Source organism: Pimephales promelas, chromosome 18 (genome assembly GCF_988280905.1).
Source record: "Pimephales promelas chromosome 18, fPimPro1.hap1.1, whole genome shotgun sequence".
In the NCBI taxonomy this organism is placed as follows: domain Eukaryota; kingdom Metazoa; phylum Chordata; class Actinopteri; order Cypriniformes; family Leuciscidae; genus Pimephales; species Pimephales promelas.
In genome coordinates, this window is record NC_142786.1 from 21,047,305 (window position 1) to 21,069,014 (window position 21,710).

The 21,710-nt window shown below is 35.7% G+C and overlaps 1 protein-coding gene across 11 annotated transcripts in view; it reads right to left on the reverse strand.

The window, feature by feature from the left end:
• Positions 1–577: 577 nt before the first annotated feature.
• The window catches only part of yrk (Yes-related kinase), a 28,790-nt gene continuing 7,657 nt past the window's right edge, over positions 578–21,710 (reverse strand). For 3 of the 11 annotated variants that reach the window (XM_039680532.2, XM_039680534.2, XM_039680535.2), the window contains exons 2-13: positions 19,834–19,870; positions 18,404–18,659; positions 18,211–18,313; positions 17,932–18,030; positions 15,824–15,927; positions 14,715–14,864; positions 9,912–10,076; positions 7,794–7,973; positions 5,378–5,454; positions 3,826–3,979; positions 3,303–3,434; positions 578–1,578 (exon numbers count right to left, since the gene is read on the reverse strand). In XM_039680532.2, the coding sequence (XP_039536466.1) occupies positions 1,370–1,578; positions 3,303–3,434; positions 3,826–3,979; positions 5,378–5,454; positions 7,794–7,973; positions 9,912–10,076; positions 14,715–14,864; positions 15,824–15,927; positions 17,932–18,030; positions 18,211–18,313; positions 18,404–18,611 (1,581 nt within the window). In that variant the 5' untranslated portion in view covers positions 18,612–18,659; positions 19,834–19,870 and the 3' untranslated portion in view covers positions 578–1,369. Of the gene's footprint in view, positions 1,579–3,302; positions 3,435–3,825; positions 3,980–5,377; positions 5,455–7,793; positions 7,974–8,545; positions 8,702–9,911; positions 10,077–14,714; positions 14,865–15,823; positions 15,928–17,931; positions 18,031–18,210; positions 18,314–18,403; positions 18,663–19,833; positions 19,871–19,993; positions 20,104–21,710 lie in introns of those variants that run through there. The other 8 variants (XM_039680533.2, XM_039680537.2, XM_089123058.1 and 5 more) reach the window with 7 other exon arrangements.

Sequence of the window (21,710 nt, forward strand, 5' to 3'; positions counted from 1 at the left end):
TGTGTGAGTGTGGACAACGTCAAGTAAAAGAAGCATGTTAGACACATGGGTTCAGTTCAGTAAGCTCAGTATAATAAAATGGCACGAACATCACATAACTGTAATACACATCCTTCACTTCAAGAATATCACTGACCCCGAATAAAGCCACAGGTTTGATATCCACTTAAATTATAGACTAAATCGCAGCGATTAGATGGAAAATACAGTGTAAAATGCAGGAAACAAAACAATAAAAACAGTAGTTTTTCTTCTCATTTTAAAGGACAGCTCTGAAGAAAGTCTTTTTCAATGCTGACGTCAATACTGCGTCTTTAAACTCACTAGAAACAACAGAACTGCTGTCTAATAAGATAATACAAGACTGTTAGACTTCAAAATTAAACAAAAATGATTATTATAAAGCAATAACATGACTGGATAAATGAACACAGCCCAGAGAAACAAAAGCAAGAGCATTTCAAATAGTTTTGAGATGGACACACAATCACCTCTGTAATTTCAAGATTTCATTTTTGACTACTTCATATCAAGACATTTGCATTGAGTTTTTTTTTTTTTTTTTTTTGGGAGACAAAAAAATTGTTACATTCAAAAATGCTCTTTCAGGAGCTGGAAGAGCTTTCTCTGTGAAAACACACCTCCGACTAGATAGCTGTGTGAAAAATCTCAATTATCCGGATTACTGCCGAATGTCCAGTAGAGATTTCCTGTTTTATATCAGAGCAAAATCCTCAGTTGGCCAGAATAACTCATTAGAAATAGTCTATAAGAGACAAGGCATTCAAATACAGCGGTGGATATAATGAAACGGGTAGGTATTAATATGATTAAATATGATTGCTATTGCCTAATCAAAGATATGCAATAAGCTGTATTAATATGTGCCATCATATTTATAGGCCTGGTTTCACAGACAGGGTTTAGATTAAGCCAGGATAAAGCCTTAGTTAAATTAAAGTAGCTTTTATAAATGTGCCTCGGAAGAAAACATTACTGGTGTGCGTCTTTGAGACAAAACACAATGGAACTGACACGTTTTAAGACATTCTTTCAGTTAAAACTCCTCAAACGTGTATTTTAGTCTAGGCTTAAGCCTTGTCTGTGAAACCAGGGGTTAAAGTTAAAGAAGACCCGACATTAGCATTGCCCATTATTACTTCAAAAAAAGTGACCCATCTTGCGGTTTGAGATCTTGGAAGGCATTTTTAGTTTGAAGCTCTCACGCTACACCACAAGATGAGAGATTGCATGTCCAGAGCCTGTGATTGAGGTGCCGTGCATCAGTGCAGCAGTTTTTGGAGGTATTGTGATAGAAAGTTAGAAAGGCGATCGCATCTTTCCTGAAGGATATATTGAGCTAATGCTATCACAGGTTCTCTCCAGGCTGGTATTGGGGTTCAGTAGCAGTAAAGTAGTCCTCCAGGAAGCCCTGCAGGTACTCAAAGGTGTGTCTCTCGTCCGGGTCCTTCCTCCAGCACTGCACCATCAGCTCGTGCAGTGAAGCCGGGCAGCCCTGCGGACTCGGCATGCGATACCCACGCTCCACCTGCTCCAGCACCTCTCTGTTGTTCATCCCTGCACAAATACATACAAACAGAAAAAGAGAATTATATATATCCTACGAGACAAGTATGATTTTTATTATAAGAGTAACTTGCTGCTTCCCACTACACGCCTAAAAAGTACATACTATTGAGTGTGTAGTACATGCTTTGGGATATACTGTCGCATCATAAAATTGCGCTGAGGGATAGTTACATGCATCCTTTCACCGTAAACTGGCCTGTCAATCATCTTGTCACAGTTAACATCCTCCACATCTCATTTAATTTAATTTCCTACCATATAGGAGAGAAAAGAAGGGCATGTTGATCTGCCAGCTGTGGGTCTTTCATGTGGCGAACCTTTATTTTTGCATAGTGATGCATTTAACGTTAACGGCCAAATGGAACTTTATAAAAAAAGTTACAAATCCCAAAAATTACATTACATAAATATTTTTATCAGGTTAACTATTTATTATTAATCAATCAAACCCTTCTAATCTAAATCTCTACTTAACCGTTGGTTGTGCACATCTGCCATGTTTTTAACAATTTTTGTGTTTGTAGTTCTGAATTCATCAGCATTTTAGAGTTATTTCTGAAGGATCATGTGACACTGAAGACTGGAGTAATGATGCTGAAAAATCAAAATTACATTTTTAAATACATTTCAAAGATATCAAATATAAGACACTTCTTTCAAAAACAAACACGTTTTAACAGTAGGATACAAAATATTCATAAATATATTTTTCCTATTTTTCAGTGGAAGCATGTGCTTAACCATCAGAAAATGTTGGCTATCAACCAAGAAGGCCAAACTAATTATTTTATTTATTTTTTATTGACTTTATATGACTTTCAGTTCTTGTAATCTTTTTAACAAAAAACAAAAACAAAAACAAACAGGTTAACCAGGTTAATAGCATACAATTAATCGCATCCAAAATAAAAGTTAGTGTTTACATAATATATGTGTGTGTGGTGTGTATAATTATTTTGTATATATAAATACACACAAATTCATGTATATATTTAAGGAATATTTTCATGTATATAGTGTATATAGATTTATATACAGTATAATTTATATTATATATAAATATTTTATGCATCAATAATATTTTTTCTTAAATATATACATGCATGTGTGTGTATTTATATATACAAAATAATTATACACACTACACACACATATATTATATGTGTGTGTAGTGTGTATTATATAATACACACTACACACACATTATATAAACACAAACTTTTATTTTAGATGCGATTAATCGTGATTAATTGTTTGACAGCCCTACTTTATACACATGTAAAAACAAACTTTTATTTTGGATACGATTAATCACGATTAATCGTTTCACAGCCCTAAAATAAAGATAATCGGCAACAAACTAAATGGAAATGAGAAATGTTTGGCAACTTGCTAAAACAAAATATATATATTTTAATATTTTATTTTAGTTAACATTTATTTCAAATAATTCATTTTTTTAATTATTGTTTTTGGTTTAGTTTTAGTTAACGATAATAACCCTGCTTCAGGAGACTTGATATATAACGCATGAGTTACATGGAACACTTTATGATACATTTATGGTGCTTTTACATCATTTCATGAACCATGAAAAACTTGATGGTGAGTTCACCTCTGGTTCACCTACATTTTTTAGGTGAACTACCCCTTTAAGCCTTCATTTTCTTTGGTCTATCAGTGTGATTCTTCTTTGGTTTTTACAAACGCACCTGGGTAAGGCACTCGGCCCTTGGTGATGAGCTCCGTCAACAAGATGCCAAAAGACCACACATCTGATTTGATGGTAAATTTCCCATACAGAGCAGCCTCTGGGGCGGTCCACTTTATTGGAAACTTTGCTCCTATAATATGAGGATTGAGACGATCAATTCAGCACACATTTAATAATGATTAAATGTACAGAGAGGCAGCAGCCCAAAATTGAGAAATTAAAGCTGAAAATTGCACTCAAGTAAAATGAGTATTAGAACAAAATGTTATATATATATATATATATATTTATTTTTTTATTTTTTAGCCAATATACCCTATTGTTGAATGGCTTGACTAAGATTCCAGGACTCATCCAAATGCAAGGAAATGTTATAATTAATAAAAGCTTAAAAAATAAAAAAGAACAAAATGGGCAGGAATGATATAGAGTGAAGGGCAAAGAAGAGATAAATAACATTTGATAGTATCACATAAAGGATGAAACTCAAGATCAAGTTTAGGTCATAGATTGTCAGTGACCTTGTCTAGCTGTGTACTCATTGTCCTCAATGAGTCTAGCCAGTCCAAAATCTGCAATCTTACAGACCAGACCCTCTCCAACCAGGATATTGGCAGCTCTCAGGTCTCTGTGGATGTAGTTCATCCGCTCAATATACGCCATGCCCCCAGCGATCTAGAAGAAAGAAAGCGCTTTCATCACAATACATAAGAAGTGAGATTGCTATTAGTTTTAGGGTGTGTTCACACTTGTAGTTTCGGTTCTCTTGCTTCTTTTAGTCCAGACCAAAAAAGCAAGTGATACATTTAGTCCTGGTTTGCTTAGCATTCACACTGTCATTTTAAACACACAACCTAAAGACAGGAAAAAAAGGCCTTTATGACATATATTTTGCGACCGAACTTATAAACATCCTAAACAATGCTGGCCACCAGGCTGAATGCGTACATACTGTATGATGTTTTTACCAGCCGACAACTCGTGAAGAGCTTATAAAATGTCAAGGGTGTGTTCACACTTGTAGTTCGGTTAGTTTTGTACAGACCCACCCTAAAAAAAACATTTAGTCCTGGTTGGCTTAGCGTCCACATTGGCATTTTAACACCGAAGCTAAAGATGCCGAACCTAAAGGCATAAGGAAATGTTCACAACCTGATTGGTCGTCTTTGATCATGTATATTTCGAGATGGAACTTACTGAACAAGCAAAACAACGCTGTGTTCTGGGATAAATGCGCTCAATGTATGTGTGTAGCTACATATGATGCTATTTTGATCAGCTGAGAACTCCTGTAGAGCTTATAAAATGTGTAAAGGAGTCAAAACAGCGTCAGGAATCCCTCCGTCACACACATGAACGAAGATCTGCTGCGATGAGACAAACTATGATGGGCAACATCGCGACAATGACAAGAAAAAACAGATATGCTTGAGCAATCTGTCCTTTTAAGGGTCACATCTTGCATCATTTGCATGTCTTTGTTGCATTCATGTTCATTCGAACTGCACCAGTTTGTTTGGAAGCGGACCGAAACTCATCTTTTCAGCATCTCGTTCCACTTGTTTGATGTCACCAGGGTCTGGATGACAGCGTTCACAATTATTCAGATGAACCAAACTAACAGAGCATTCGCACATGTTCATTTTAATCAAGCCTGCCAAGCATGGACACATTCTCGACATGCTCTCAAAAATACAAAGAAAAATGCTTGACATTTGTTTTTCAAAAGGCTCAAGGGTGATTGACTCTGTACAGAACGACTGAGATATCTGGGTGTCTTATGTATTCATGCTAATAGTTAACTGATCCAGGATCTGAAGATCCATTATGGCTTGATACGTTACCATAAATAGAAATGGGAAATGCAAAGAGCAATTCTGGTAAAGCTGCAATTTTTTAGATTCAATAAAGTGATTCATTCAAGAATCAATGGTTTCTTTTTATTCACTAGACCGAACACCAGCTTCTTGGTTCCAACTTGAACCATTTAACACCAAGTTGCTTCAGGATGACTGTCCCAGTAATTGATAATGAATGTTTGATATATATTTGTGTACTAATAAGAAGCTTTACCTGGGCTGCCATGTCCACAAGTTGAGGCAATTTTAAATTTCTGCCATCTCCATCTTTCAAAAAGTCCAACAAGCTTCCTAAACAGAAGCATAAAACAAAATGTTTATGTGTGTGTATCATTTTTAAAAATATTTATATACTATAAAAACATATATTATTATACAAAAGTTAGGGGTCAATTTAAGGATGCTTAAAATCGTGACATTTAAGACATTTGTGGAACATTTTCCAAAAAACTATTAACTGTTTTCAACACTGATAATAAATGTTTCCTAAACAGCAAATCTGCATATTATAATGATTTCTGAAGGATCATGTGACACTGAAGACTGGTCTAAGGATGCTGAAAATTCAGCTTTGATCACAGGAATAAATGGCATTTTACAATATATTACAATAGAAACCAGTTATTTTAAATTGTAAAAATATTTGAGAATATAACAGTTTTTACTGTATTTTTTAATCAAACAAAAGCAACTTTGGAGAGCATAAGAGACTTCTTTCAAAAACATTAACAAACCTTGCCGACCCCAAACTTTTGGATGGTAGTGCATATAAACATGGGTAACACTTTACTTGAAGGGGTGTGCATAAGACTAACATGACACATTCATAATCATGACAATATGTAGTTTTATGCATGTTTGTGACAACTGTCATTAAGTGTCATTCGCTAATACAAAAAAGACATTGTCATGACACATATTCATGACAGCTATAATGCTTCATGATAGCCAATGTCAAAGCCAACCACATGACACTTAATTTAATGTCAAGTTGTCATGACAAAGACACGGACAGGTTATTATATTATAGTTTATGTCAAGATGTCATGAAGACATCTTAAAGGGGGCATATCATGCTAAATCCACTTTTTAGCCCTTAAATGCATTTTGTTGTATACTTGGAGTGTTTATAAGTACAGAAAAGATGAAATTATTCTCTTCAGGTGCTTCGTTTATATCTTTATATTCTGTTTCGGTCATATTTTTCAACCTGTTCAGATTTTTCTGTTCTCTATGACGTATTTTGAACAATTACGTCACAGTATTTGCAGCGGAACTGACAAATAAAGACATTGACTACCTGCCCAACACTTCGAGCAATCCGCCATTTTTATTTCTCGCTCCGATTTTGTAGTCCAAGCTCAATGATACAGAAGTTACGAGACGACAAGTCAAAATGTTCGGTTGTTGGATGTACGTTAGTGACCTGAAGCACTTCAAGGATTCCCACTTCAACAACCTCCGCCAGTGTAAAGAAGGGTTCGTCGATCGACTTCGACTGAATGAGGGGTCAATTCCTACTATCTTTGGAGACGACGAACAGAGAATTTCGATAAGCTGTAAATATCGTTAATAAAAATAAAGTACTATACTTTCTTAAAGGGATACTCCACTTTTTTCCATATGGAAGTCAATGAGACCAGAAACTGTCTGGTTACTAATATTCTTCTAAATATCAGAAAATCATCTGAATGGATTTGAAAACGGTAAAACTCAACTGTTTAACTTTGGGGGAGTTGTAAAATGAGCTCCCCCAAGGTTTAGCAGTACCTTTGTCTTTCTTTGTTTTTGTTTTGAAGTAACATTAGACGTCTGCAGTATTATTGTTCTTGAGTTTCATCAATAGTCATGTAGCTGCTGTGTTTTCTGATGCTTTTCTAAACGCATCATATTACCAATACAGATTTTTAGTGGTAAGATTAGACCGTAGTCATTTATGTTGTTAGTGTGCTTGTTTTACCAAGAGAAATAAACGACTTTCACTTATAACACAATACAGTTACATACCATTGCAATTCAATCATATGAAGATGTTGTTCTGCAAGTTCGTCATTCGTCACAAGTCTTCTGTTGTTGACATTTTGTTAATGTGTGACTAAAAATGTTATTTGACGCTATATAATCGTATATCTCTAATCAAACTACAAAAATGGCCGAACGGGGTGGAGTTGAACCGAGTGTGAACTCAGCGACCTGGAGAGTGGGTGGGGTGTGATACATCTCCTTTTTATTTAAAGGGGCCGCTCCAAAACGAGTTCCTCACAGACGCACGTCAGAAAAGGGGTAGAAAAGGGGCCTGTGGAGCTATAATGATGACGAATTCAGACCTAAGCATTGCAGTTTTGCTTTATATAGACCGCAAATGCATGATTTATATGTAAAAAGGAATGATTTAAAAGCATCATATGTACCCTTTAATGTCATATTTGCATTCAAAATGTCATTATTGAGCGAAAGACACTTAATGACAGTTGTCATAACACATGCATAGACCCTACTTCATATTTATAACATATGTCATGGTTATGAAGGTGTCATGCCAGTCTTATGCACACCCCTTCAAGTAAAGTGTTACCTAAACATTTTGACCTTTTGTCTCTCTCAAACAACGTTCTCATGACTGTATGTACCTTGACTCATGAACTCTGTGATGATGTAGATGGGCTCCTCCGACACCACCGCATACAGCTGTACCAGTTTATCATGCCGGAGCCTCTTCATGATCTGGGCCTCGTCCAGGAAGGCCTCCGGAGACATGGTGCCTGGCTTCAGGGTTTTCACTGCAACTTTAGTTGTGCCATTCCACATGCCTACACATAGAAATGTTGTCAGACACATTCGGAAGAAGCGTTTGAACATGGCAATGTTTAGGGGATGAGAGAAGGGGTGGGGAGAAACAGATGTAGAGGCATCTGGGAATACGGCCACACACCAAAGCAACAGGAAGCTGGGATTACTGCAGACTACTGGAAAAGAGCTGATTTTTTATTTTTCTATATGCAATGTATGTCGAATGTGCTGTTGCATTTAATTTTTTAATGTCACAATGAACATTGACACTGCGCTAAAAAATGCTACTGGGGTTTAGCTGACGTAGTGCATTTGAGGATTAGCTGACGATTCAGAACCATAGACTGATGCTTGGCAAAGCAGGGTCAATAACAGCATTTGTGCTTTATGCATTTTGGATATTCAGCATTGTGAATGACACCTTTCCATGTTCTCTTGTCATTATGACTGCATTTGCCAATGCAAAGGTCTGGATTGAAATAGACAGTGTGCATGGAGAAAAAGTGCCAAAGACTGATGCATCCTTTGGGAACGCTGGCTGTAGCTTTAGCAAACGCTGACATGGACATTGACACTGTCGTATCCGTCTCACCCATCCAGACGTCGCCAAAACAACCCTGACCCAACTTTCTGTTGAGCTGCAGCGTTTCCCGGGCGATCTCCCAGGCATCCCGCCCTAAACCCAGTGTTTGGGGCGTGGCATTTGGACAGGCTTTGGTCAAGTAGCAACATAAACCATCATTACTACCTGTTAGGAGTGTTGAAAGAGAGAAAGAGGGGGGTGGAAGAGGAGGGAAACAGGATGGCATGCATTGTTAGAAAGACCAGAGAGAGAGAACAAAAACACCACAGCCTTACATTACTTCCCTGAGATCTACTCTTTCATCTACACAGTTCCTTGCAAATTTTTTTATGTGACTTTCATTCTTCAATTAGAACGTGAAAGAAGATATTTTGATATTCATTCAAAAAAAGTCAATGGTAATTAAAACTATTTGGTTACCGACGTGTATCTTTTGAGTTTGGCAGAAGAAAGAAAGTCATTCAGGTTTGGTTTCAACACGAGGGTTGTGAGTTAATTCCGACAATTTTTATTTTTGGCTGAACTACCTCTTTAAAAGGTACAACTTGTAACTTTTTATGTTAAAATCTAACACAATATAAATAATAAGTCAATACATAATCAGTCCTTCCTCTAAAACGTTGCTTTATAACGCCTGTTATAAGTGTTTATCTTTTAGACATGTCGGGATGGTTTTCGCTGGACATTGCGTACATAAAAACAATACAAAGATGGTGTTTTTATTACTCAACACGAGTATTTTATCGAACAGATGGTTACGTCTTCAGTTAATCAGCTTGAGATCCTAAACTGGTTATATCTCTTAAAGGATTAGTTCACTTTAAAAAAAACTTTTGCTGATAATTTACTCACCCCCATGTCATCCCCCTCTCCGGTTCGAACTCGTTCATCAAAATAAACGAATCTTTTTTTCGAGCATTTGGTTTATTTAAAGCCATTTGTACCTTCACTGAAAGTCTCATTTGGACCTCGAACCATTTGGACTCCATTGAAGTCCATTATATGGAGAAAAATCCTGGAATGTTTTCATCAAAAACCTTAATTTCTTTTCGACTGAAGAAAGAAAGACATGGACATCTTGGATGACATGGGGGTGAGTAAATTATCAGCAAAAGTTTTTTTAAAAGTGAACTACTCTTTAAGTCTAGTAGTGAATGTTTTATGAACAGTGGGATAACCATATTCATCTGCACAGCCGAAGCAAAACCAAAAACAAACCAAAAAAACAAAGCTAGAGGGCCAAAAAGTTACATATTGTACCTTTGAGAAATGTAATATTTTTGCAAGGCACTGTACCACAGGCAGGGTGAGTAAGGTGTGCGAGGTTTGTTCCCTTCCTCCTGCAACATGTTCCCATGCTTTTTGTGGTTCCTACCCATCCACACTTCACCAAACTGGCCATTGCCCAGTTTCTTAATGAGCTGAAGTGACTCCCTGGGAATCTCCCAAACGTCCTTAGTCTTCACTGACAGGTCAGCAAGTTTAGGCATGCCCCGCCTACAGCTGCCAATCAAACGGCAGCACAGCCCTGCTGCGCGCTCTGAAGAACACAGTACGGAGAAAAAGAAAGACATGGATAGAAACGAGAGGAGACAGCAAGCTATAGCAAGGTATATAAAACAAACATTTACAAATACACAAATCAGATTAAAGAAGGAATCACAAGCACATATGCACATAAAAAGCTGTATGATACTTGTTCACTCAGCAGAGGGCGCCAGAGCAGCAATATGCTAAAAGATGTGTTAGATTATAAGTATTCTCTTAAAGGGATACTCCACTTTTTTAGAAATAGCCAGGCTCATTTTACCACTCCCCCAGAGTTAAACAGTTGGGTTTTACCGTTTTCGAATCCATTCAGACGATTTTCTGATATTTAGAAGAATATCAGTAACCAACCAGACAGTTTCTGGTCTCATTGACTTCCATAGTATATTTTTTTCTTACTATGGAAGTCAATGAGACCAGAAACTGTCTGGTTACTGATATTCTTCTAAATATCAGAAAATCGGCTGAATGGATTCAAAAACGGTAACTCTGGGGGAGTGGTAAAATGAGCCTATTTCCAAAAAAAAGTGGAGTATCCCTTTAAACTATTCTCTAAAATAATGATGTATTTACTTTTAATAATAGATGTGTAATAATACATTTAATATTATATTTATTTAATTACTATTATTATTAAAGTAGAAATACCTTTATAAATAAATGATAAATTACAACAACAAAAAAACACTGCAATTAATTAATTGATAGATTAATAATCTCATAACAACGAAGCAATTGACTTTTTAATTTATGATTCTATATTTTGTTTAATTTAGTATTCTTATGGTTTGTGTTTTTTTACTGTCCGACTTCAATAAATACCCAAAAGTTAGTTACACAGTACTCTTTTTCCGTTTTTAAAAGAAGTCTCTTCTGCTCTCCAAAGGTGCACTTATTTGATAAAAAAAACAGTAAAATCAGTAATATTGTGAAATATTATCACAACTTAAAATAGCTGATTTCTATGTGAATATAATGTAAATTGTCATTTATTCTTGTGATGCAATGCTGAATTTTCAGCATAATAGTTCAAAAAAAAAATTACGTAAAAATGGAAAAGCCTTTACTGTCAATTTTGATCACTTTAATGCATTCTTGTTAAATACAATAATTAATTTCTTTAAAAAAATCTTACTGACCCCAATATTTTTGAGTGTACATTCCAACTCATTAGCTAGTGAACAGTAGTACTCCAGTTCATTTAAATGTAAGTAGTAGTCTGGTAAAATTTGGATTAATAAAAATGGGACTATTTCAATATGTAGAGTACAAATGTCTTCAGCACTTAGAACTGAAAGTAACTGTTCGGTGGTAATTTGTGGTTTGCCCCATATTTGGGGTAGTAGGTGGTCTAATTTCAGTTTCACTGTTGAAGTTGTCTGTCTGAGAAGCACCGCTGTATATTCATGCATGTGGAGTGTGTGTGCGAGTGACTGTAGATTCAACAATAACAGTGAAACAGGAAGGCTGATGGCACAAGACTGACAGGTTGAGTAAGAGGATCACTAACAGAAACAGATACAAAAGATAAACTCGATGGAAGCAGAGAAGTCATTTGGGCACTAAGAGGAAATAAAGATGGGCAAAAATAAACTGACCTGTTGATAACTTTAATATTAAATATTAAATATTTTTAAATATTAACACGCCACATATCCTGTAGAGCCAATAAACAATGCTTCCTTCTGAAGAATTTCTTTAAAGGGACTCTGTGTAGGAAATAACCCCATCTAGTGGTTAAATAGTATTTTGCATTCAAACGAATTTTGCTCTCCAGCGCCTCTCTTTTTCAAGTGCGTATTGCATCTACGGTTGCCGTTATGTACCAAAAATGCTATGACAGGATGTCTTGTAGTAACACTTCATCGAGTTTTTCTCCGGGTGAACAGGTTTGTAACTTAAAAAAAAAAACAGCAACTTATGTGTTAACTTATGTGTACAATTTATGTGTCTAGCTGTATAAATTAATTTTAATTCTCTGTACAATCTTATCCACATAGCAAAATCACAATTTTAGCTAATTGATCATTTATATATAAAAAGAAAGCTGTATAGAAAATCTTACAGAGAGCAATATTTTCTTCAATATTTTCTTACAATCATTATCTCTATATTCTTACTGAATTTATAGGTTATAAAGAATTAACTTACAAACCTTGTTTTTAGCACCTTCCTTCACAATAGCTGCGAGTAAAGTAGTCAATAGCTGCTATTCATCAAAGACCTTGTTTAACTTTTTTACCAATAAATGTTATACTGTCTATATAATAAAGTACACAACCAAGCAATGACAAAAAAATTAAGTCAGACTGTAACATTGACTAACCTGTCGAGGAGAAAGCAGGCAACTTCAGCGTCTCTTCTGAAATCTTTCTGCTGCATTAGCTCTTTCCACGGTTGAAAACGCTATCCCGATATTTAAGGCCATTGCACACTGAGCACGAAATATTCGTATGCGTATTTTCCTGTACGTCAGCCTAAAAATTCGTCACGCATAGAAACCTTGCACACCGAGTCCGTTGCGTATTTATTAAACCTTTGCGGGAAAAAACGCAAAAATACCAAATGGATTCGTCAAGCAGTGAGGATGATTTTTGCCCTCTCTCATATTGAAAAGAGAAGAAATAGAAAATATCCATCCAATCCTGAAATTGCGCCGAGAGGAAGGAGTTCATTATCAAGAAGTTGCGATTTTATCCTGAGCGATTCAAAATTTACCTCAGAATGTCAGCGGGACAGTTTGATGCTTTGCTAGCGATTCTGGAGCCACATATTAAAAACAAGACCACCAATTTCCGTGAACCAATCGATTCTGAACGGAGACTGGCAGTGTGTCTGGTATGGACCAGGTATGGACACACACACAAACACACACACACCCGCGCGCGGCCCTGTGGAAGCGCTGGGCAGACAGAACAGCTAGGCTGTTATTGTGTATGTATTGTGTATATTGTGCCCAAATAATACATTAGTTATCGAATAGGCTGCTCAATCACACTTTATTCGATCCTAAATTTCAATCTGATTGAAAGGGGAGGTTTATTAATTTCATAATCCAATATAGAGAAGAGAACATAAACACTTGATCGAATTGAAAACCGAAACTGAAAGCACGGCGCATATGTGCAATGATTTGAGGACGAGCTCCCCCGGCCCTGAATTGTCAAAAGACCTCTCAAAATGCTGGCTCTGGATGCGAAAAACGCAGAAAATCGAACCATATCCGATTAATTTTATGACGGAAAAATGAATGGTCTTGTTTTTTGCAATCTCCGTTCACTTTTCCTTTTTCGTTCAAGTCTGGCCTTTTTTTGCGAGGAGGATGCATTCTCCTGTGACTCGGCATATGGTCCGCAATTAGAGCAAAAGAGCAATCAGCAATCATAGGAGTGCAATGCAGCCGTTTAAACTTGCAGGGAATGCGCCTCTCAATGTGACGTGACGATGGCTCTGAGTCTGAACGAAAACGCGTTGTGGAAACGCGTTTGGCTTGTGGTACTTTTTGACCCTCTCTGCTATTATAGTTTTCAAGATGGCGGAACGGACATGGAAGCCTCCGTGAACCTACCCGTCCCATGTACATAAAGATAATAAATTCTTCATTTACGAGGATAAGTCAGATAATTTGCAGAGGTATTTGTACACCATTGAGGACATATTTATGAATAAAAATATTGATTTCAGATAATAAAATACCTAAAAATCTACACAGAGTCCCTTTAATATTATAGACAAAACATTTAACGGTCAGTGACCTCTTATTTTTTTTTACATTTAACTTTCTTTAGTGTGTAATGTTGCTCTTTGAGCAGTATAAAGTCCTGCAAAGTTACAAAGCACAAAGTCAGGGGGAGTTATTCTACAGTACAGTATGTATCATTGTTAGGGTTTCTGAACTCACTTAAAGGAGTAGTTCACTTTTAAAAAAACTTTTGCTGATAATTTACTCACCCCCATGTCATCCAAGATGTCCATGTCATTCTTTCTTCAGTCGAAAAAAAAAATTAAGGTTTTGATGAAAACATTCCAGGATTTTTCTTCATATAATGGACTTCAATGGGGTCCAAACGGTTCAAACCGTTAAACCGTTTGGACCCCATTGAAGTTTATTATATGGAGAAAAATCCTGGAATGTTTTCATCAAAAACCTTAATTTCTTTTCGACTGAAGAAAGAAAGACATGGACATCTTGGATGACATGGGGGTGAGTAAATTATCAGCAAAAGTTTTTTTTAAAAGTGAACTACTCCTTTAAACATTGTTGTCTTTAGTCTGACACGGCCAAACTGATTCAATAGTTAGTGTAGTTACAGTAGTGTTTACATTCATAGACATTTGTTGATGTTTACAGCACCTTAGCGTAAGGAGTGTTACATTTCTGACACACACTTTAAGCAGTGGACGAATCACAACCAATCAGATCAGACTGTGCTTTTCGGAAGGCGGTTTTTTTTAAAAATGTTGTTTTTGTAACATTAACATTATGTATTCTAGTTGACCGCATGAACAAAATCATGAAACTGTAAATGAGCATTATATGACCTTTTTAATACAATATGTTGTATAATAAAATATGTATATGTTTAATAAAATTTTTCAAATAAAAGTGTTATATTTGTATTGCACTTACCTGTATAATGCTCCACCAGCTGCTGGACGGTATCAAACTGTGTCCTTGTTGTGATGTAATAACCGCCATTGTCCAGTTTCCTAATCTTATAGTGCTTGACATGTTCGCCCTTTGCATCATCCCAGTCTCTGATGGACAAAGAGTATGCTCCTAAAAAGAGGTGAAAAGATGCGTTTAAACACATTTTCAAAGGTTTGAACATCCTTCTGTTTTCAAATTGGCTGGCGGGATGAATTCAGTGGATATCAAACCAATTTTTAATAATGAAATTACTAAAATTAATAATCTCGACCAAAATGTATTTTCGATGCTTCAAAAATTGTAACTAACCCACTGATGTCACATGGACTACTTTGATGATGTCTTTATTTCCTTTCTTTTTACGCAAGTAAACATAAAGTTGAGGAGGAAAACACGTGTAACAGTATAATGGATCCGTGCGTCAGGTCGATTAATCGCATCCAAAATAAAAGTTTGTGTTTACATAATATATGTGGGTGCACTGTGTATAATTATTTTATATATATAAATACACATACATTCATGTATATATTTAAGAAATATTTTCATGTATATAGATTTATATATAATTTATATTATATATAAATATAAATATTTTATATTTAAATAATATTTTTTTCTTAAATATAGTTGCATGTATGTGTATTTATGTATATACAAAATAATTATACACAGTGCACCCACATATATTATGTAAACACAAACGTTTATTTTAGATGCGATTAATCATGATTAATCTCTTGATAGCCCTAGTGACAGCAGATTTTATGAGATAAATAAAAAATATCTATATGGCAGTTTTTCCACATGGTATCAATGTCAAAACTGTGGCCAGTGAAAACTTTGAAACTTTTAGAAACCACTAGCCACAGTGGCTGGTGAGCCAAAAAGTTAATGTCAAGCTGTATGAAAGCATTAATCTCTTCCTTCAAAAAAATATGAGATTAATCACAATTCTACATAATATCATAACAATACAAATACGTTTTCGATTGACAGACTTAATTTTAAAGCATTAGTAGTCCTTACTGAAAGCGAAATGTAAATATACAGAATGTATTGCTAAACTTTAAGATATAAACATTTACCTTTCGTTGTCTCGCTCTCACGTATTAGGAATGTCCCTCTAGGGTTAGTTTGTGCCAACAACTGTCGTTCGGCATCTTTCCGGCCCATCTTCCCAAAATACCACCTGCATTGACCAAAAAAAAGTGTATTTTAAAATGTATATAATGTGATTGTAACTAGGGGTCGACCGATATGTGATTTTCAGGGCCGGTGCCGATACCGATTATTACAGATCAAATAGACCGATAACTGATATTTTGAACCGATATATGTCTAGTGTAAAAATGTAAATTAATGTCAAAATTAAGAATAACAAAATGTTTTGACAAATATTTTCTTTAAATGATTTTAAACTTTTCTTTGAGTCTGAGAACTGTTTTTATTAATAATAATTATAATGACCAGCAGCATTCTGTAAACATTTTGTAAAACTTAAAGACTCTATTTTAATGTTTAAATTCAATTTTAGTAATCGAAAAGCATTTCTAATTAATTGAAATCAAACTTTCAATTTATTTACAGATTAACAAAAATTACATTTTTAGGGCCCTATGAAAAACTGAACTTGGAGATATTTGACTTTTTGTGTGTTTATGATATGATATGACGCTAACTTTTCTCGGTTGAAGCATTAAAAAGCTCATGAAGTGACTAAACGACTGTGGAGATGATGTTTATGCAATCATGTCCTCATATAATGATGCGGCTGAGGCTGAAAACACCGCAATCGTCATGCGTGCTCCATTGTGTGTGTGGTAAAGAAAATCAGGCATCTGCGCCATTCATTTAGAGACACGCAGGATTCATATTTCAATAGTTTTTTTGTGGTTTAAAATTCTATTTGATTTGTACAGACTAGCCTATTTATAAATTCATCAAAAAGTTGACAAACTCCGTGATATTCCACTTTGTACATTATTCCGTATTTATGACTGGATTTCGTCTGTTTTCTGCATCGCGGAAATCACAGGGCTCTATTATATTAAGATATTTTGCAACTTTAGTGCAGTAATAAATTGCTTCTTCAGCAAAGTCTGCTGCTGCCTCAACTTTGAGAGACAACTGATAATCTGTAAAGCAGCTCCAGTCAGCAAGTGCTTTCGGTGACAGTGCCTTCAGCTTTCCGCGTTGATCCGCCGGACTCGTGACTCCCAACAAATCAGATGCGCGGGGACATTGGTCTAGTCTACAGAGTGGTGAGTTCCGACAGATGTGGCTGCGTTAGAGCCAAATATAGCGCATTTCAAAATAAAATTATTTTATCGGCAAATCGGTTTTGAAAATGACCGATACCGATAACCATAAAAATGGCCCTGTAAAGGCAATTAAAAAAAAATATTCTAAACACATTATGAATGTTAGAAATGTATTGCTAAAACATATTACAAAGACTATGAATTGTTAAGTACTGAATTGTGGAGTTTTTCACCATTGCTATTTTCCGGAAGTGGCAAAAACAGGGCTCGATGAATGGAGCCCCTGGACACGCGCCTAGTTGATGACGCACTGAGGCTGGCCCCTCCCCTAACAATAGCTCAAATCGCGAGTTTCTGTCAGTAATATTAGTTATTCCAGCCTACAGTTTGTTAGCTAGCTATGCCTTCTCGTAGGCTACTACCTGAATGCGATCATGTACAAAACATATCAGTGTCTTTATTTAAATTTCCTAAAGAAGAGGTGGATTAATTTTGTGAAGAGCCAACCTTGATGGAGAGCTGAGGATCGCCGCCAACAATGGTCTCTCTAGTGATCATTTTACACGGGATAGTTTTATAAACTTTCGTAAGGGATTCACTGAGAATCCGCTGTTACTGATGAACGAGGCCGAACCGACTATCTCCCGCCTCAGAATTCATCCTCCAGTATCAGCTAATATCACCGTCGGCAGCTTTCCCGCGAGTGGGCGTGATTTCAGCGCAGCCAGCGGACACGCCCCCCAGTAGATTTTATGTACTTGCCGGCATTTTTTATCATTCAAATTTGTCTGGAGGGCTAATAACACATTTTTCCTGTGGTGTGACAAACTCAGAACACAATTTCGACTTTACAGGGACTTTAATATCAGTGCCGATAATCGGTCGACCCCTAATTGTAACTTCATGAAAGGGCATGTTTATGTGTAACTCACTCCTCAGCTTGTATGGAGTCCACAGGGGCCACATAATTACTAGGAATGTACCCAGACTTCCCTGTGTCCAGTGAACGAGCCTCCCACCAGTCACCCTCGCTGTGGGTTGCGGACGGAGAGAGAGAGAGATATCAGAAAGACCAGGAAAAAAGGAAATGAGACAGAAAGAGGGACAAGAGGAACCAAAGAGAGAGAGAGAAGCAAGGGGAAAGAAGGAAGATATGGTTAATATTTGTGGTCAAAAAAGACGATACTCGAACTGTCCTGATTTGAACTCACGTGTTGTTGATAATATGGAACTTTTCTCCTTTCTGGAAACTCAAGTCGTCCTCTGTACGGGCATCATAGTCATAGAGAGCTATAAAGAGCGTTACACCTCCTCCTGAACAAACACACACACATATTAGTTTTCAGTAAGGTAAGCAACGTTATCATCCTTATGATGAAACACTGAAACAGGCACTTTACACACCTGTGATGGCAGTTGGGCGGGACGAGGGAGCAGGTGCTGTGTTTGAAAAATCATTAAAGTTCGGGATCAACCCCGTTGATGGGTTAAAAGTCGGATCGGGGATGTATCGGGAGGGTTCTAATGACTGGATCCCATTGCCTGTGTCGCACGAGTTGGGATTCGACACAGCTTTACTGGCCTTCCTCTGCTTACAGCAAGCACAGCCCATAATATTGGATGTTTTCAAAGCACACGGCTCATCACCCTGGAAACAGAGCTTCTTCCCATAGAAACAAGATAAAGAGGAATTAATTTGACAGTAGTATCTAGTAAGCTAATGCAATGACATAAGGTACGATTTGGAGAAAAAAATCTACATTTTGTGTCAAAATCTAAAATTATCATTGTAATATGATTTAAAAAGGCTCCAATTTTGTGGTGCTATATGACTAATAATTAGAAAATTAGAAAATAAAATTATACAAAATAACATTTATTTTGTTAATGTTAGTTAATAAAAGTACAGTCATTCATTGTTTGTTCCCACTGCAATAACTAATTGATGAATACAACTTTTGATTTTAATAAATGTTCAAATTAACATTAAATAAGATGGATGTATCTATGTTGATAAATAAAATATCTTAAATAAATAAATGCTGAAATAAATAAATGCTGTGGAAGTATTGTTTAATCTAAGTTCATGTTAACTAAAGTAATTAACTGATGTAAACTAATGAAACATTGTTGTAAAGTTTTACCAAAATGATTATATATTATATAATAATAATAATATTTTTTAAATGTAATAATAATTATTACTTTATCTCAATAAATATATTAGACAAATTTCTAAAAAAAATGTAATCCAGTAATATTGCACTGTAAATAATATTTGTTTAAAAATGTTATTTTACAGTACAGTTGTACAATTACAGTACTAATATTTATGGATCTTAATTCCTTTGCTATACATCAAACCATTGAGCTTTTATTTCAGTGGAAACCACAGAGAGACCTTTCAGCTTCTCTTTTGTTGACAATAGCAGGTTTATAATCGCTTCTCATGACAACATTGTGAAGATGATGTTCCTAAACGCATGTCGTGTTCCCAAACGCACGTCATAAGCGACACAAACTCAGAGATGAGATCGTGCGGAGCCGAATTCAAAACACTGGATGCTTGCGTGTAAAAGATCACAGTGCTGCACTTCACTCCAAAAAAAGCAGCGCATGTATTTATTTATTAATTATTAGATAATACACTAAGCTATATTGTGATTTTTGTTAAATCATAAAGTGTTGAGATTGATTTTGTGCTCTCTATAGCATTTAATTGACGAAGTGTGTCCATGTTGAGAGGTTTCTCTAGTTTGTTCCCCTCAGTAACAGTGTAAATGTAATGACTATTTGAGTTTAAGTCAACAGACATTATCAGATTTGCATCTCACCAGATCCTCAGATCAGCTTTCCATACACACCAACATCCTGGGAACAAACACAGACAGAGAAATATACAAATATAAGTAACAGACAGAAAAATGAAAGAAAGTGAAAATGACTTTATATTTTGTGACTTAACACTTTTTTTTTCGCGCTACTTCCTCTTACTTTCCTGTCTAGAGAAAGGGAAGTTCACAGTTAAAATTCCCCTTTAAAATGTACATGTGTGCGCAATGTCCACTCTTTGGCTGAATAAAGCCATGTCCTGTATTTCTATCTGACTGACCATCAGTGGATCAACAGGATGCCAGTTTTGCGAGTGTTTCCTGTCCGGCCCACTAAAGCCTCCCCCTCGTTTCCTGCTGAGAGAGTCCAGCTGCAAAGGGGCAACACATTCACAACACAAATCTGTTTTCTTTCTGCCATGTGAAAATATTCCAAACTTACTCCAAGATACACATAAACATCCCAAAAGAAGATTTCACAGAGCGGACACAAACATATACACACACACACTTGCAAATGCGACGAAGTCACCGCGCTTAACAAATCAACAATCCTCGCTAGCTTTGCTTTACAATAGGTGTGTATCATTTTGCTGCAGAAAACAATACAGCCCACCACCCATGCTTATTGTTTTCATTTTTATAATGTCTCTTCAGGAATTTCCCATGAATCTGAGTCTGTTGCTCCATTCATATCTCCGGCCAATCTATGCAGAATTACATCAAATAAATTATATGAAACAATGTTGAATAAAAACAAATGCTTGTGCTCATTTTTCTTATTTTCTGTTCATGTAATCATGTGTAATCTGATTTGCGCTGATGCAATATAGTCAAAAGTTGAATTGAATGCTTGTAGGAAAGGCCTGAACAAATAATGGTCTCATTAAACAGCTGAACACAAAAGAGAATAGTTGTTGACACAAGTGAATAAAAGCAAATGAGTATATGGCTGATAATGAAAAGCAAGTCAAGTCATCTTCATTTATACAGAACTTAGTTTTAACAATATAGACTGTTTGGTTTGGCTTTACGGCAGCTCTAGAATTAAGTTATTGCCCAGATAAAGTTAGTTTTGATCGATTCACTTCCTTGTGCACTTGTGCATACACTTTTTTTTTTTTTTTTTTTTTAAAGCAGGTTTTGAAAACTGGAAACACCATGAGAGCCGGCTGAGAAATGAAGAAAGTCATTGACTGCAGAAAAACAAATAAACTTTTCTATTTTGCCGTCAAGTCAGAGACTTGGTTTGATTGGTTTGTATATGAATAAACCAAATAAACTATACAGATGGTGGTGAACACTTTTGCACTTTCTTTAGATTGGTCTACTGTCTCTTTAATATGACAAAAAAAAAAAAACTAAAAATAATTTTTACTTTTTCAGCGTTCAGGAGACCTAATGAGGTTTAAATATCAATGTGTTCTCTTCTAAAATTAACAAATAAAAACAGAGACAAATGAGAGAGTATAGGGTTATATAATCAATATGTATTGCAGCTTAGATGGATCATTTAAAATAATTAAATTAGGGCTGTGCAAAGATTCATTATTGATTAATCGCATCGAAAATAAAATAATATATGTGTGTGTGCTGTGTATAATTATTTTGTATATATAAATACACACACAAGCATGTATATATTAAAGAAAATGTGTTATTCATATATAAAATATTTATATTTATACATAATATAGATTATGTATTTATATACAGTATTTACGTGCAAATAATTCTTAAATATATACATACATGCATGCATATGTATTTAAATATACAAAATAATTATACACAGCACACACACACATATTATGTAAACACAAACTTTTATTTTGGATGCAAATAATCGCAATTAATCTTTGCACAGCCCTAATTTAAAT